Below are 12,866 nucleotides of genomic sequence, written 5' to 3'. Positions count from 1 at the left end.
ACCTTTAGAACATATTCTTACCAGCATCAGGTGAATAAACACTATAAAACCCACTGTAATCAATATTAGGAAAGGAACACACTTACATCTTACAGAAGTAAAAATTCAAAAAACGAATCAGAAAGGTAGTTTGACAATATGTTATATCAAAACCTTAAAATCTTGCTGCGCTGGTAGTTCTACCTCTAAAGCAATTAATATAAATAAATTACTATAACCTGACAGCATATTTATAATAGCAAAAAAATAGTAATTTCCAACAAAAATCACATTGTTTACCTAAACTATATTCCACCAGTAAAAATAAAAATAAAAATGAAGTTGATTAAAAATATCTGTACATAATACCTACCTACCTATATACATAATTGTATACCTATGTATGCTAGATCTGAAAGGATGCTTACTCTAAATCTGAAAATAATTTCTAAAACAGAGTTAAATTTTCTGATAATTAAAAATATATAAAATTATAAACTAGAAGAATAAAATTGATATATACCAAAACATTAACACTCTACCAAGTGGGACTACTATACTATACTATACATGAGCATTGTTTCTTTCTGCTTAGTATCTTTTTGTGTTTTTGTACAAGGATCATATACTCATAATAAGATAAAACAAAACACATTAAGATACAATGTTTTTATATATTATACTTTAAGATTATTTAAAGTCCAGTAATCTCACTATCATCATCTTTCTAAACCTTCCCAAGTGCCTTTTTGTATCATGGAACAGTCTCATTAAAAGTAAAATTTAGTAATGGGCTGCATGTGACTTTCCACAGTGGTTAGTCTGATTTCCTATTTGTGCTCTAACATCCACTAGAGTGGCTGATATCTTAAATCAGTAGAGACATTCCTTTGGTTTTAACTAAAATAATTCAATAACTCCACTAAAAATATACTTAACCATTTTCCTTTCTCACTGAGCCCAGAATTTAACATACCAGTCAAATTCAATTTGGGTATAGGCAGTGGTTCCGTTGGAACAGGATGGTATGAAAATAAGGTAAACATTCCTCGTCCTACTGGAAGGGCCATAGTTCGCTGACACAACTGGAGCAATCTATAATTAAAATCAAAACCAACATGTGAAAAAATCTTTAAGAAAAAAAAAAACCTGGAACATAATCTGTAGTTAAGCATTCCAAAAGAAAAACTGCTATGTAAGAGGAAATCACATCATAGTAAATTCATACAAAGATGCAGATGAATCATCCAAACATGGTTATTCTCATTTTAATATTCTTGTTCTTAGAAACTCTAAGGGAGATACACATTTCTTTTGTTCCATACTTGCTTTGAGTGAAAACCAGTCTTTGAGTGAAAAACTTGGTCTATAAACCAAGCCAACTCTCCCTCAGCAACCAAAAAGAGAAACCCAAAATGCCATTCTGATGCTAACCTGATCAAAGGAAAATAATATGTTTTGTGTTTCCTCATTTTGCTATTTTCAGTCTAGCTGCCTTCAGTATATCTGGGATCCTCCTGCCATCCTTTTTGCCAACATAGCCTCAGATGCGTCCACCTCTGCAGGCGCCTGAAAGGCTCAGTCAGTTATCTGCTTTCGGCTCAAATCATAATCCTGGGGTCCTGGGATAGAGTCCCACATTAGACTCCCTGCTCAGCAGGGAGTCTGATTCTCCCTCTACTCCTCTCCACTGCTTGTGATCTCTTTCCCTTTTTTTTTCCCTAAAGATTTTATTTATTTATTTGACACAAAGAGAGACCACAAGTTGGCAGAGAGGCAGGCAGAGAGAGAGGGGGAAGCCACAAGCAGAGAGCCCAATGTGGGGCTAGATTCCAGGACCCCAAGACCATGACCTGAGCCGAAGGCAAAGGCTTACCCCCCCAGCCACCTAGGTGCCCCTCATGAATCTCTTTCTCATGCTCTAACAAATAAATAAAATCTTCAAAAAAAAAAAGAAGTGTCACTTCTGTGACCTGTAGACAGAAAGGAAGAAGTTCCTATATTAGAAGTCAGTGGATTTCATGGTGTGTCCAGGGAAACAAGAATTAGTTTCACTTACATGATGGCTAAGACTTACAGGATTTTATTTTTCAAATATCTTTTTTTTAATACACATATTTTTAAATTTTATTTATTTGACAGACAGAGATCACAAGTAGGCAGAGAGGCAGGCGGAGAAGTGGGGGAAGAAGGCTCCCTACTGAGCACAGAGCCCGATGCGGGCCTCGATCCCAGGACCCTGAGATCATGACCTGAGCCGAAGGCAGAGGCCTCAACCCACTGAGCCACCCAGGCGCCCAAGACTTACAGGATTAACAGCACTATAAATGTTATACTTAGAGTTAAAATGGCTTCAATAGACTATATTTTGAAACTAATACACCATACTTAACTTGTTTCTATGTAGCCCCTTAAAGCAAATTCAAACAGGAATTGTGGAAATAGCGGCATTTATAACCAGGAAACACTCAACAATCAAACTCTTATTAAGGTATTTGTGTTGTTAAGGGACAGAAATACCCAAGCAGAGGCTAACATTTTTCTCTTCAAAGCTATTCATAAGCATGTTCTCTCCCTAACTTGTACATACATACAGCTGCTTTTCTAGTTTTTCTGGTAAGAAAAATCTGTTGGTCCCAAGATTATTTAGGAATAGTGCCCCATGTTAATTTAGAATCTGAAAAACTCAAGGCCATATCCCACAGAACTTTTCAGCAGAAACCACAAAACTGTAATAATGAAAACAAAACACTGTAATCCCTTCTGAGATGTCACTAATTATAAAGGTAAAAAAAAAAAACTAGCTTCATATATCAATGAACTCAGTTAATAATCATGACTAACTGCACTGAGCTTTACTACATACAGAGCAGTGTTCTAAGCACGATATAGACATAACTCATTTTATACACAGAGCAACCCCATGAGGTAGGAATACTACAATTAAGCCTATTCTTAAAGGAGGCAGCAAGAAGTTAAGTGATTCATGCAAAGACACCCATCAGATCCACAGTCTACAATAACTACTATGTTTTCACACAATTTCTCTGTCCCTTAGAGTCTTCAATTATGGGTGACTAACACCTAAGTACAGATGGAGAGGAAACAGTGAGAGGCAGATTAGGACGAACTCAGATCTTCAGCATCCTGCAGCTAGGTAATAGATAATCCTTCTCAGTAAAGCAGGACCACCATAAGCAATGCAAGGAGAACCAGAGAATAATGGTGAAAAGTGACAGGTGACAGAGACATGGCAGGTAATAGGACAGGAGAGAATTTTCAAATACAAGTTGAATTGTCCCAAGGCAATGACTCTGGAATGTTACAGGATGGTTACTACTGAGTATTACTATTATCAAAGGATATAATATATGTTAGAGATTGGCAGTAGAGAAGATTTATAGAGTATTACCTGTCATATCAGGTAAAAAATACTGGTATAAGCTTAAGCTACACTAAACACACGCACGCGCGCACACTCACACACACACACACACATTTTTTTCCCTCCTCAAGATACAGAAGAATGTGTTCAGAGTTTTGCTTTGTTAGTAAATTCTTATGGTAGCTAAGCAAAATGGTCCCAGAGTCACCTTTTCTAAGTAGCACAAAGCTGTATTTTAGGAGAAGGAGGATCACTTATGTCATCAGATACTCTTGGGTTACCAAATGCCAAAATATTTTGAAAAAAATGTATGGTTTACCGAGGATGGATAAAAACTTAAATCACATGGTACTTTTAATTCTTAACTATCTTTTTAGGGATTTCAGTGTTAAACACTGATAACAGATAACAACATGCCTCTTTTACCTGTTTTCTTTTTCCTCAATGAACTCATGGTCACTGAGTTCTGGGTACTGTACTACATTGACACGGACGGGATGCGCACTTTGAAGAAGCCTTCGCACGTCCTGCACTCTTAAATCTTCACTCCATATTAATGACATAACCTCCTGATTCATGTCATTCATGCCATCATCTTCCTCCTCAGTTTCTGTTCCTGAAGGAACATCTGATGAGAGCACCTGAGTAACAGACTTGGTTGTAATAATAATTTAAAAACCAAACACCATGCACTTACTGAACACAAGGATATACACGTGATGTACTTGAGAGTTAAAATGGCTTCAGTGGGCTATATTTTGAAACTAATACACCACACTTAAATTGTTTCTATGTTAAATCACATTCCATGTAGCCCCTTAAAGCAAATTCAAACAGGAATTGTGGAAGTAGGGGCATTTATAACCATCTATCTCTCTATCATACAGAGAAAATATACATTCCAAAGCAAGGCTGGTTTGGGTTCCCATGTATATTGGGGCTCTTATCTAGAAGTCTTTTTTTTTTTTTTAAGATTTTATTTATTTATTTGACAGACAGAAATCACAAGTAGACAGAAAGGCAGATAGAGAGAGAGAGAGGGAAGCAGGCTCCCTACCGAGCAGAGAGCCCGATGCGGGCCTCAATCCCAGGACCCTGAGATCATGACCCGAGCCAAAGGCAGAGGCTTTAAACCACTGAGCCACCCAGGCGCCCTAGAAGTCTTTTTTAAAAGTACAATTATATTGCTCACTTGGGAAAATTCTTTATTGAGCCAAGGGAAAAACATTAAATTTAGGACAATAGTCAAGAAGCTGATTCCATTGAAACATTCTAAATAACTTATAAAGATCTAACTATATCCTAAACTATATCTTAAAATATAGTTATCCTAACTATAACTTAAAAAGGAAACAAATTATTGCAAGTGGAACATGAAACCCACTCACTATTACTAAAGAGCCCATACAAACAAATATTATCTTTGATTAATATAAGCAGAAGAAAACAACCTGGAAGGATATAAGCCAAGGGCTGGAGGAAGTTGAACAATATTTTCTTACTTTAGTACTCTAAAGATTTTTATTTGTATTTATTTATTTTTAAATTTATTTGACAGAGAGAGAGCACAAGCAGACAGAGAGGCAGGCAGAGGCAGGCAGAGAGAGAGAGAGAGAGAAAGAGAGAGAAGCAGGCTTCCCGCTGAGCAGAGAGCCCGATGCGGGACTCGATCCCAGGACCCTGAGATCATGACCTGAGCCGAAGGCAGCTGCTTAACCCACTGAGCCACCCAGGTGCCCTTACTTTAGTACTTTAAATGGATCATTATTGATTTTCATCTTTTTTTTTTTAAGTAAGGATATCTTAAAAATTTCTTAATCAGAAAGTGGCAACAGCAAAACAAATGGAAGAAGGTTAATCTCTTAATTATCATTCTGTCCTCAGAAACTTAGCATGTGTTTTCCTATGAGTCTTCCCCATCAAAAAATTCAATCACACTGCAACCTTGATGATCACAGTATAAAATCTTCTCATTTTCTCTCAAGAATTTTACACTCCTTTAACAAGATTAATTCCCAGTTAAAATGCTAAATTTTTGCATCATTTAACAGAGAAGCAACATTAACCTATAAAAAATTATAGCAGGGGCGCCTGGGTGGCTCAGTGGGTTAGGCCTCTGCCTTTAGCTCAGGTCATGATCCCAGGGTCCTGGGATCAAGCTCCACATCAGGCTCTCTGCTCAGCAGGGAGCCTGCTTCCCCCCTCTCTCTCTGCCTGCCTCTCTGCCTGCTTGTGCTCTCTCTGTGTCAAATAAATAAATAAAAATCTTTAAAAAAAAAAAAAGTCAAAAAAAATTATAGCAGATATGACTAATTAATCCCTTGCTTAGTTCATAAATATTCATTATAGGTCCTATGGAATATCTAACTTTAAATAAAACTATTCTACTGGGTGAGTTAACTATAAAGTATAGATCCAAATAGCTGATAAACTGAATTTCAATGAGTCATAAAAGGTAGCCTCAAATAACATAAAATATAACCTCGAATAATGGAACAAACTGAATTTAGATAGAATTACCCAAAACAATATCTAAATAGATCAAAGATTATCAATGCCATTTGGTTTTAATGCTAATGATATTAAACTGCTCTCACTCATAGTAACAAATGAGGTCTAAAGCTAAAACTTCCCTTGGTAAAGGAAAGGATAGTCATATTATTAGCAAAAAAAAAAAAAAAAAATGGTTTTCTGTTTAAAGTAGGACAAACACTAATTCAACTAAGAGCTATTATATGAGTGCAGATTAAGAGAGAGATGTGCTGGGCCAACCCTGCTGGAGATGGAATCCCATGGAAACTGCTACTCTCATAGGTTGAGTAGGCAACTCTGATGTTAGAAATAAAATTCTGATACAGACTCTGAAGCTCTGAAGAAGCATCAATAGCCTAAGACCTAATGTGGATTATAAATAGTTACACCATTTTGATGAGTAGGTGTTGGTTCAAAAGCTAATATAAGATGAGGCAAGCTTGTGCTGTTCTCTGGGCGATATAAACAAAGTATAAACAAGCTGCCTGGGTGGCTCGGTTGGGAGTCCAACTCTTTTTTTTTTTTTTTTTTTAATTTTAAAGATTTTATTTATTCATTTGACAGAGAGAGATCACAAGTAGGCAGAGAGGCAGGCAGAGAGAGAGGAGGAAGCAGGCTCCCCGCTGAGCAGAGAGCCCGACGCGGGACTCGATCCCAGGACCCTGAGATCATGACCTGAGCCGAAGGCAGCGGCCCAACCCACTGAGCCACCCAGGCGCCCGGGAGTCCAACTCTTGATTTCCACTCAGGTCATGATCTCAGGGTTGTAAGATGGAGCTCCATGTCAGCCTTCATGCTGGGTGGAGCCTGCTCAGGATTCTCTCGCTCCCTCCCTGCCCCCATCCACCCTGCTCATTCTTGGGGGAAAAAAAAAATCCAAAGTTAAAGAATTACCAAGAGTGGGAAAACCATCCTTAAATCCTATGACCATCAGAGTAATGCAGTGCTACCATTTATGTTTTTTTAACTTAAACAGAGTTCTAGAAAAAGTCAAAATTCCATGTTTAAGTTTTTAAAAGAGGCTGATTTTAAAAGAGAGATAATCAAAGAATAATGATGTATTTCATTTTCTACTTGTAGCCTTCTCAGAACCCATTCTTTATAAAAGCAGAGGAAGACTGATGAAGGATAGAAAATCAGGAGGAATAACCTAAGACATCTTCTAAACAACTTCAGTGTCTCTCATCCCAGCTCCCAAAAAAAACTCTTGCCTGCAACTTCAATTTTATGTGATTAAACATATATTTACACCTATTTAAAAGATTAAATTCTAGAAATTCAACACATCAAAGAAGTATAAAAGAGAAAATAGTTAACATATCCAAATTGAAGATACATGTGCTCCCTCTTTTTCTATGTAATAGTCACAAAGTAGTTAATTACCAGTACAGTACAAGTAAAGAAAGAGTCATGGTAGTGGATCTACTGACTCAGTACTTGTCCTGACTCAAAGGAAAGAAAGTTCTAGGCAAGACAAAACCTTCAAAAAATCTCTTATTCTCATGTTCACTTCACAAGTAAAAAAATCTGCCCAATAGTAAATCCCATATGGCATACAATGTAAAAGACAAACCGATATAACCACTTGTAAAAACACTTAAGAAAAAATTGAAGAGTATTTCTACTTTGATTTTGAGACTAAATCTGAACTTTGAACTTTCTATGTTGATACTCACAGATTTCCCTTTGGGTAAATTTCCTTCACAGGCCTGCTTGGAAAGATCCTGACGTCCGATCAGGAGACAGACAGCTTCTGGCCAGTCTGAAGCAGGCTGCTCACGACAGTGGTAAATTGCATCTCTGATGGGAAGAGCAATTCCAAAGGGAAGAGTTTCCAAGTCTCTCAAAGTGAAACCTTGTGATGAAACGAAGGGAGAAAATGTTTCATTTAAACCTGCCACTGTCCCAATTATCCTCGGACTCAAGTTAATCAATATCTATTCTGACAAAAGACAGATCGACTTTTTTCATCTTCCTGCCAGACTAGTGTCTAGACAGCAAGCATTAGTATAAGAACGAAAAGAACTAAAAACAGCACCAGGGTGCCTCAGCCAGTTAAGCGTCTGCCTTCAGCTCAAGTCATGATTCCAGGGTCCTGGGACTGAGCCCTGCATCAGGCTCCCTGCTCAGTGAAGAGTCTGCTTCTTCCCTCTCCTTCTGCCCCTCCCTCTGGTTGTGCTCCCTCAACTCACTCTGTCAAATAGATAAAATCTTTAAAAAATAATAATAAAAGAAAGAAAAACCTTAAGAAAGAGAGAAACAACCAGAAACCCAGAAACATTTCCCAGAGAGGAAACACGAATGGGCAATAAACATATGAAAAGTGATCAAGAAAACTCAAATTAAAATTACTACAATTATATTGGGGCGCCTGGGTGGCTCAGTGGTTTAAGCCTCTGCCTTCAGCTCAGGTCATGGTCTCAGGGTCCTGGGATCGAGCCCCGCATCAGGCTCTCTGCTCTGCGGGGAGTCTGCTTCCCCCTCTCTCTACCTGCCTTCTCTGCCTACTTGTGATCTCTGTCAAATAAATAAATAAAATCTTTAAAAAAAAAAGTTACTACAATTATAATTTCACACTTACTGACCAATATTAAGGTAAATCAACAGAAAGTGTTCGCAACTATGTAGAGCAATATAAATTCCCACCCACAGCTGGTGACAGTACAATCACTTTGGAAAACCCATGGCAGGTACAGATAGGTCCACCTCTATGGTCCACTAATAGGAGTAACAGTAACTTGTACACAAGTGCCCCAGGACACAACTATTAAAACATTCAGTAACAACACTATTCACTATGACAAAAAGAGGGAAGGGAGGAAACAGTTACTCCCATCAACAGAATGGATAAATAGTGCTGTAGTCAAACAACGTAGTATGTAGCAGTGAAAATGAATGACCTACTGCTATACAAGTCAACATGGAGGAAGTAAGTGAAAAAAATAATTTATCTCTATATCCATTTATATGACGTTCAAAGACATACAACACGGATGATGAAACTATAAAAAAAATAGAGCTAATACAAAATTCAGGTAAGGCTGTGATTATGGGTAGTAGGAAGGTGGGTGAGAGGAAGATTACATGTGGAGCAGAGTTGCAGGGCCTTCTGGTACACTAGTAATGTTCTATTTCTAATGGTAGGTAAACAGTATACAACAATGTTCACTGTACTATTATTTTCTACATACCCGATACATTCATATTTTAAATTTTTCAGATCCTCTGATAAAATTTATTTTTATTATAATGATTTTCTAAATTTTAATTTCTATTATATATTATTAATATTGAAAGTTAATTATTGAGGCAAAAATGTTTCCTTATAACACTTTTACTAAATATTATACAGTATACAAATATAACAAGCTTATCTAATACTTTCCAGCACAGGTATCCTATCTATAATTTTATATGACAACTATTATAATTTTCCAAGGAAGCATACAAAATAAAAGCAAAAACTAAGTCATTTAAAATATTCTTGAAATAAGAATTTAGACAACCTATAATATTCATTACTTTATAACATACCATTCTAGAACACTGCCATTTTGTTATATCTTCAAATCCATAATTTAAAGTTTTTCTTAGTTCTTCATTTTCAAAAAAAATTTCTAGGGGCAGCTAGGTGGCTCAGTGCGTTAAGCCTCTCCCTTCCGCTCGGGTCATGATCTCAGGGTCCTGTAATCAAGCCCCACATCAGCCTCTTTTTTTTTTTTTTTAAAGATTTTATTTATTTATTTATTTGACAGACAGAGATCACAAGTAGGCAGAGAGGCAGGCGGGGGGGGGGGGGAGCAGGCTCCCTGCTGAGTTTGATCCCAGGACCCTGGGATCATGACCTGAGCCAAAGGCAGAGGCTTTAACCCACTGAGCCACCCAGGTGCCCCCACATAGGCCTCTCTGTTCAGCAGGGAGCCTACTTCCCCTTCTCATCTGCCTACTTATGATCTCTCTCTCTCTCTCTCTCTCTCTGTCAAATAAATAAATAAAATCTTAAAAAAAAAAAGAAAGTCTAGTTATTTTACTCCATTTAAAGCCTAAGAGCACCGGCTTTGGGAAAAGGGAATAGGGAACTCCTTTCTTCCCTTGCCCTCTCTCCCAAATGTATCCTCATCTTGGAGCCTAAATCACTAACCTATATTCTTCAGAAGCACCCTGAAATGTCTGTATAATTACTTTTAGATTTTGCCAGAAATCCTCCCTTCTGATATGTGAGCACTACAATGGCTTCAAGTTTGAACGTGTAATAACCACAGTCCTCCATTCTGAGGCCAGTCTGCATAGTCACAGCTTTGACTGCTCTAAGGTGAGAGGCAAATAAGCAAATAAGAGGCAAATTACCCAGTGAGAGATAAAAAGCTGATATAGCAGGATTATGAGATGGAAGTTGTGACAATGTCAGGGAAAGGAACTGTGGCTTGATGGGCCACAATCTTCCTCTCACTTACACAGAGTGAGATCCCCTGTCCTGCCACCCAGTTCTAGCTCACTGGGAGGAAACAGGGCCTACTAACAAGGACGTGTCTGGGGAAAGCAGGTGGCTCTCACCAGCATCTCAAAGACATGGAGAAAGCCAACAAGGTCTACCTTACCTACATTAGTCATCCAGACAACTAACTGTTCAGCTAGACTAGAAACTGATGTAGAATGCTTGAAATTAAACCTGTAAGGGAATGAAACATGAAGTTATTCAACAGTAAAACAAAATAGTGCTTTCTATTTTTAATATACAAGTACAATCTGAACAAAAGTTACCTGTTTTCTTCTTGTTCTGCTTGTGACTTTTGAGGGGCTAAAAGGCAACGAAAATGAAATTTTACTTAGATAGTCATCCTCATAAAGCAAACATATAACATGTAGAAGATATTAGGAAATAAAAATTCACAAACAACTCCTAAAAAATAACAAAATAAGCTGTCCATTGGCAGACTGGAAATACTAACTCTAACCCTAACCCTTTTTACATTCATTAAGAAAACAAAAAACTTATTAAATCTGAAGTACTCCTGGTCTCTGAAAATCAGCTGTGGACTGCAGGCTACAACAGTACAAGAGGTCACCTCAAAAATAAGGCAAGAAGTGGCCTCTAAAACACACACTTAGGAAGTTTTTCATTTTTTAATTTCAACTCTGATATCAACATTTATGAAAATTTGTTTTGGAAAAAAATTCATTTTGGGAAGCCTATCACTACACTGACTTACCTATAGTTATTCTGGATAAATACTGTGAGGAATCCTCAGAAACAGAGTTCTCATTACCAAGTATGTAGAGTGCAATACTCTGCAAAAGGAGAAAATTAAAATTATTTGTTAAAGGAATGAGATATAATTATGTATAGGAAAATCCATCCATCTTAGGTATACAGTTCTGCGTACTGACAAACATTATGCAATAATATAACCACTAATACAATCACGATATACAACACTTACATCACACCAAAAACTTCCCTTATAGCCTCTGTAGTCAATCCACTCCTCTTTTACCCGGCACCTGAAACAACTCACCTGTTTTCCTGCCCTGCAGTTTTGCCTATTCTACAATGTTGCATAAATGAAATTTTAGAATAGGTAATCTTCGATGTCCTACTTCTTTAAATTAGCGCGCCTCTGTGCTTCATTCACATTACTGCATACAGCAGTGGTTTGTTTCTTTTTATTGCTGAGTAGTATTCCATTATGCAGATTTACCAAACTTTCTCTACTCATAAACCTGGATTGCTTCTGTTAGGTGAACCCTACCCCACACCCTTCTTCACTTTGGCCTTCAAAGTTCTCCTTTGAGTATTAGCTACTTGCTACTACCACCAAGAGTTGTACCTGCAAGTAGCTTTTATTTTTTTTTCTAGAAAAAAGTAGCACAATACTATTAAAACTTTACTACAATGCTGGAGAATCTTAAAAATCCTATATAAGCATCACAAATGACATAATCCTGAACCTAACTGACATCATTATTTAACAAAACAAAAAAAAAGGCCATAATCAGAGTATCTATAAGTTGACTAACATAATTTAAGTTGGAGGTTGACCAGCTTGGTATATTCATATTTCTCTGGCTCCTCTTTGTGACTAGAGACTATACCAAGTCTACCCCCAATACAGCAGAGTTGGAAAGGACCAAGGTATTTGGTGGTTTCACTTAAATCTCTCGACAAAAGCATCAAGGGATGTGAAAGTTCTGCGATTAACCTGATCTTAATATTCTGTGAATGTATTTAATGCTACTGAATTAACTGCACTTAAAGTTAAATAATAAATGTTATGTCGATTTTACCACCATTTTTTTAAAAAAGCACAATCACTATTTTACACGTCTGTTTCAGAGCCACAGGGGACTCTAAAGCTTCTCTCAACATGAAGCAAAGCAGAATGCAGAATAAGGAAAAGATGTGGGATACAAAGACATTTACATTCAGGTGGTATCTGTGGAGGAAACAAAAGCATGGGGTTCTCCTATAAGCCTAGGAAGGCCCCACCTCTGGAAAGCTACGCAAAGGACCTGTAGGTTAGCTGCCCTTGGGAGAAGGGACTCACCTTTACCAAAGTCCTTTGGTTCTATTTGAAGGTTTGACCTTGGACATGTATTAACTATTTAAAGTGAACTAATTTTTTTTAAGTAAGTAAAGATGTTTCTTTGGAGAAAAAATTCAAGCAGAATTTTTTTGTAGCTATAAATATGCTGAACATAAAATTTAAATGAAAAGGCGAAGGAACTAAAATAGCTAAAACAATTTTGAAAAAGAAGAGTAACAAAAGGAGTAATTACACTAACCAAACTTTTTTAAAGATTTATTTATTTATTTATTTATTTGACAGACAGAGATCACAAGTAAGCAGAGAGGCAGCCAGAGAGAGAGAAGGAAGCAGGCTCCCTATCGAGCAGAGCCCAATGTGTGGCTTGATCCCAGGACCCTGGAATCATGACCCAAGCTGAAGGCAGAGGCTTTAACCCACTGAGC

The 12,866-nt window shown here is 37.3% G+C and overlaps 1 protein-coding gene across 7 annotated transcripts in view; it reads right to left on the bottom strand.

Moving 5' to 3' along the window:
* The window catches only part of ANAPC1 (anaphase promoting complex subunit 1), a 102,566-nt gene that overhangs the window by 49,797 nt on the left and 39,903 nt on the right, over positions 1–12,866 (bottom strand). For all 7 annotated transcript variants that reach the window (XR_006606467.1, XM_013045005.2, XM_045079144.1 and 4 more), the window contains 6 exons: positions 11,107–11,185; positions 10,658–10,694; positions 10,495–10,565; positions 7,573–7,751; positions 3,791–4,005; positions 956–1,074 (listed from right to left, as the gene is read on the bottom strand). Coding sequence is in view for 6 of the 7 variants with exons in the window: in XM_013045005.2 (XP_012900459.1) it covers positions 956–1,074; positions 3,791–4,005; positions 7,573–7,751; positions 10,495–10,565; positions 10,658–10,694; positions 11,107–11,185 (700 nt within the window). In the remaining variant the exon portion in view is untranslated. The remainder of the gene's footprint in view (positions 1–955; positions 1,075–3,790; positions 4,006–7,572; positions 7,752–10,494; positions 10,566–10,657; positions 10,695–11,106; positions 11,186–12,866) is intronic.

This window comes from Mustela putorius, unplaced genomic scaffold, assembly GCF_011764305.1.
Source record: "Mustela putorius furo isolate JIRA1106 unplaced genomic scaffold, ASM1176430v1.1 tig00000281_pilon_pilon_pilon, whole genome shotgun sequence".
Lineage (NCBI taxonomy): Eukaryota > Metazoa > Chordata > Mammalia > Carnivora > Mustelidae > Mustela > Mustela putorius.
Note: the sequence above shows the minus strand (reverse complement) of the source record. Positions and strands in the feature narration are given on the sequence as shown.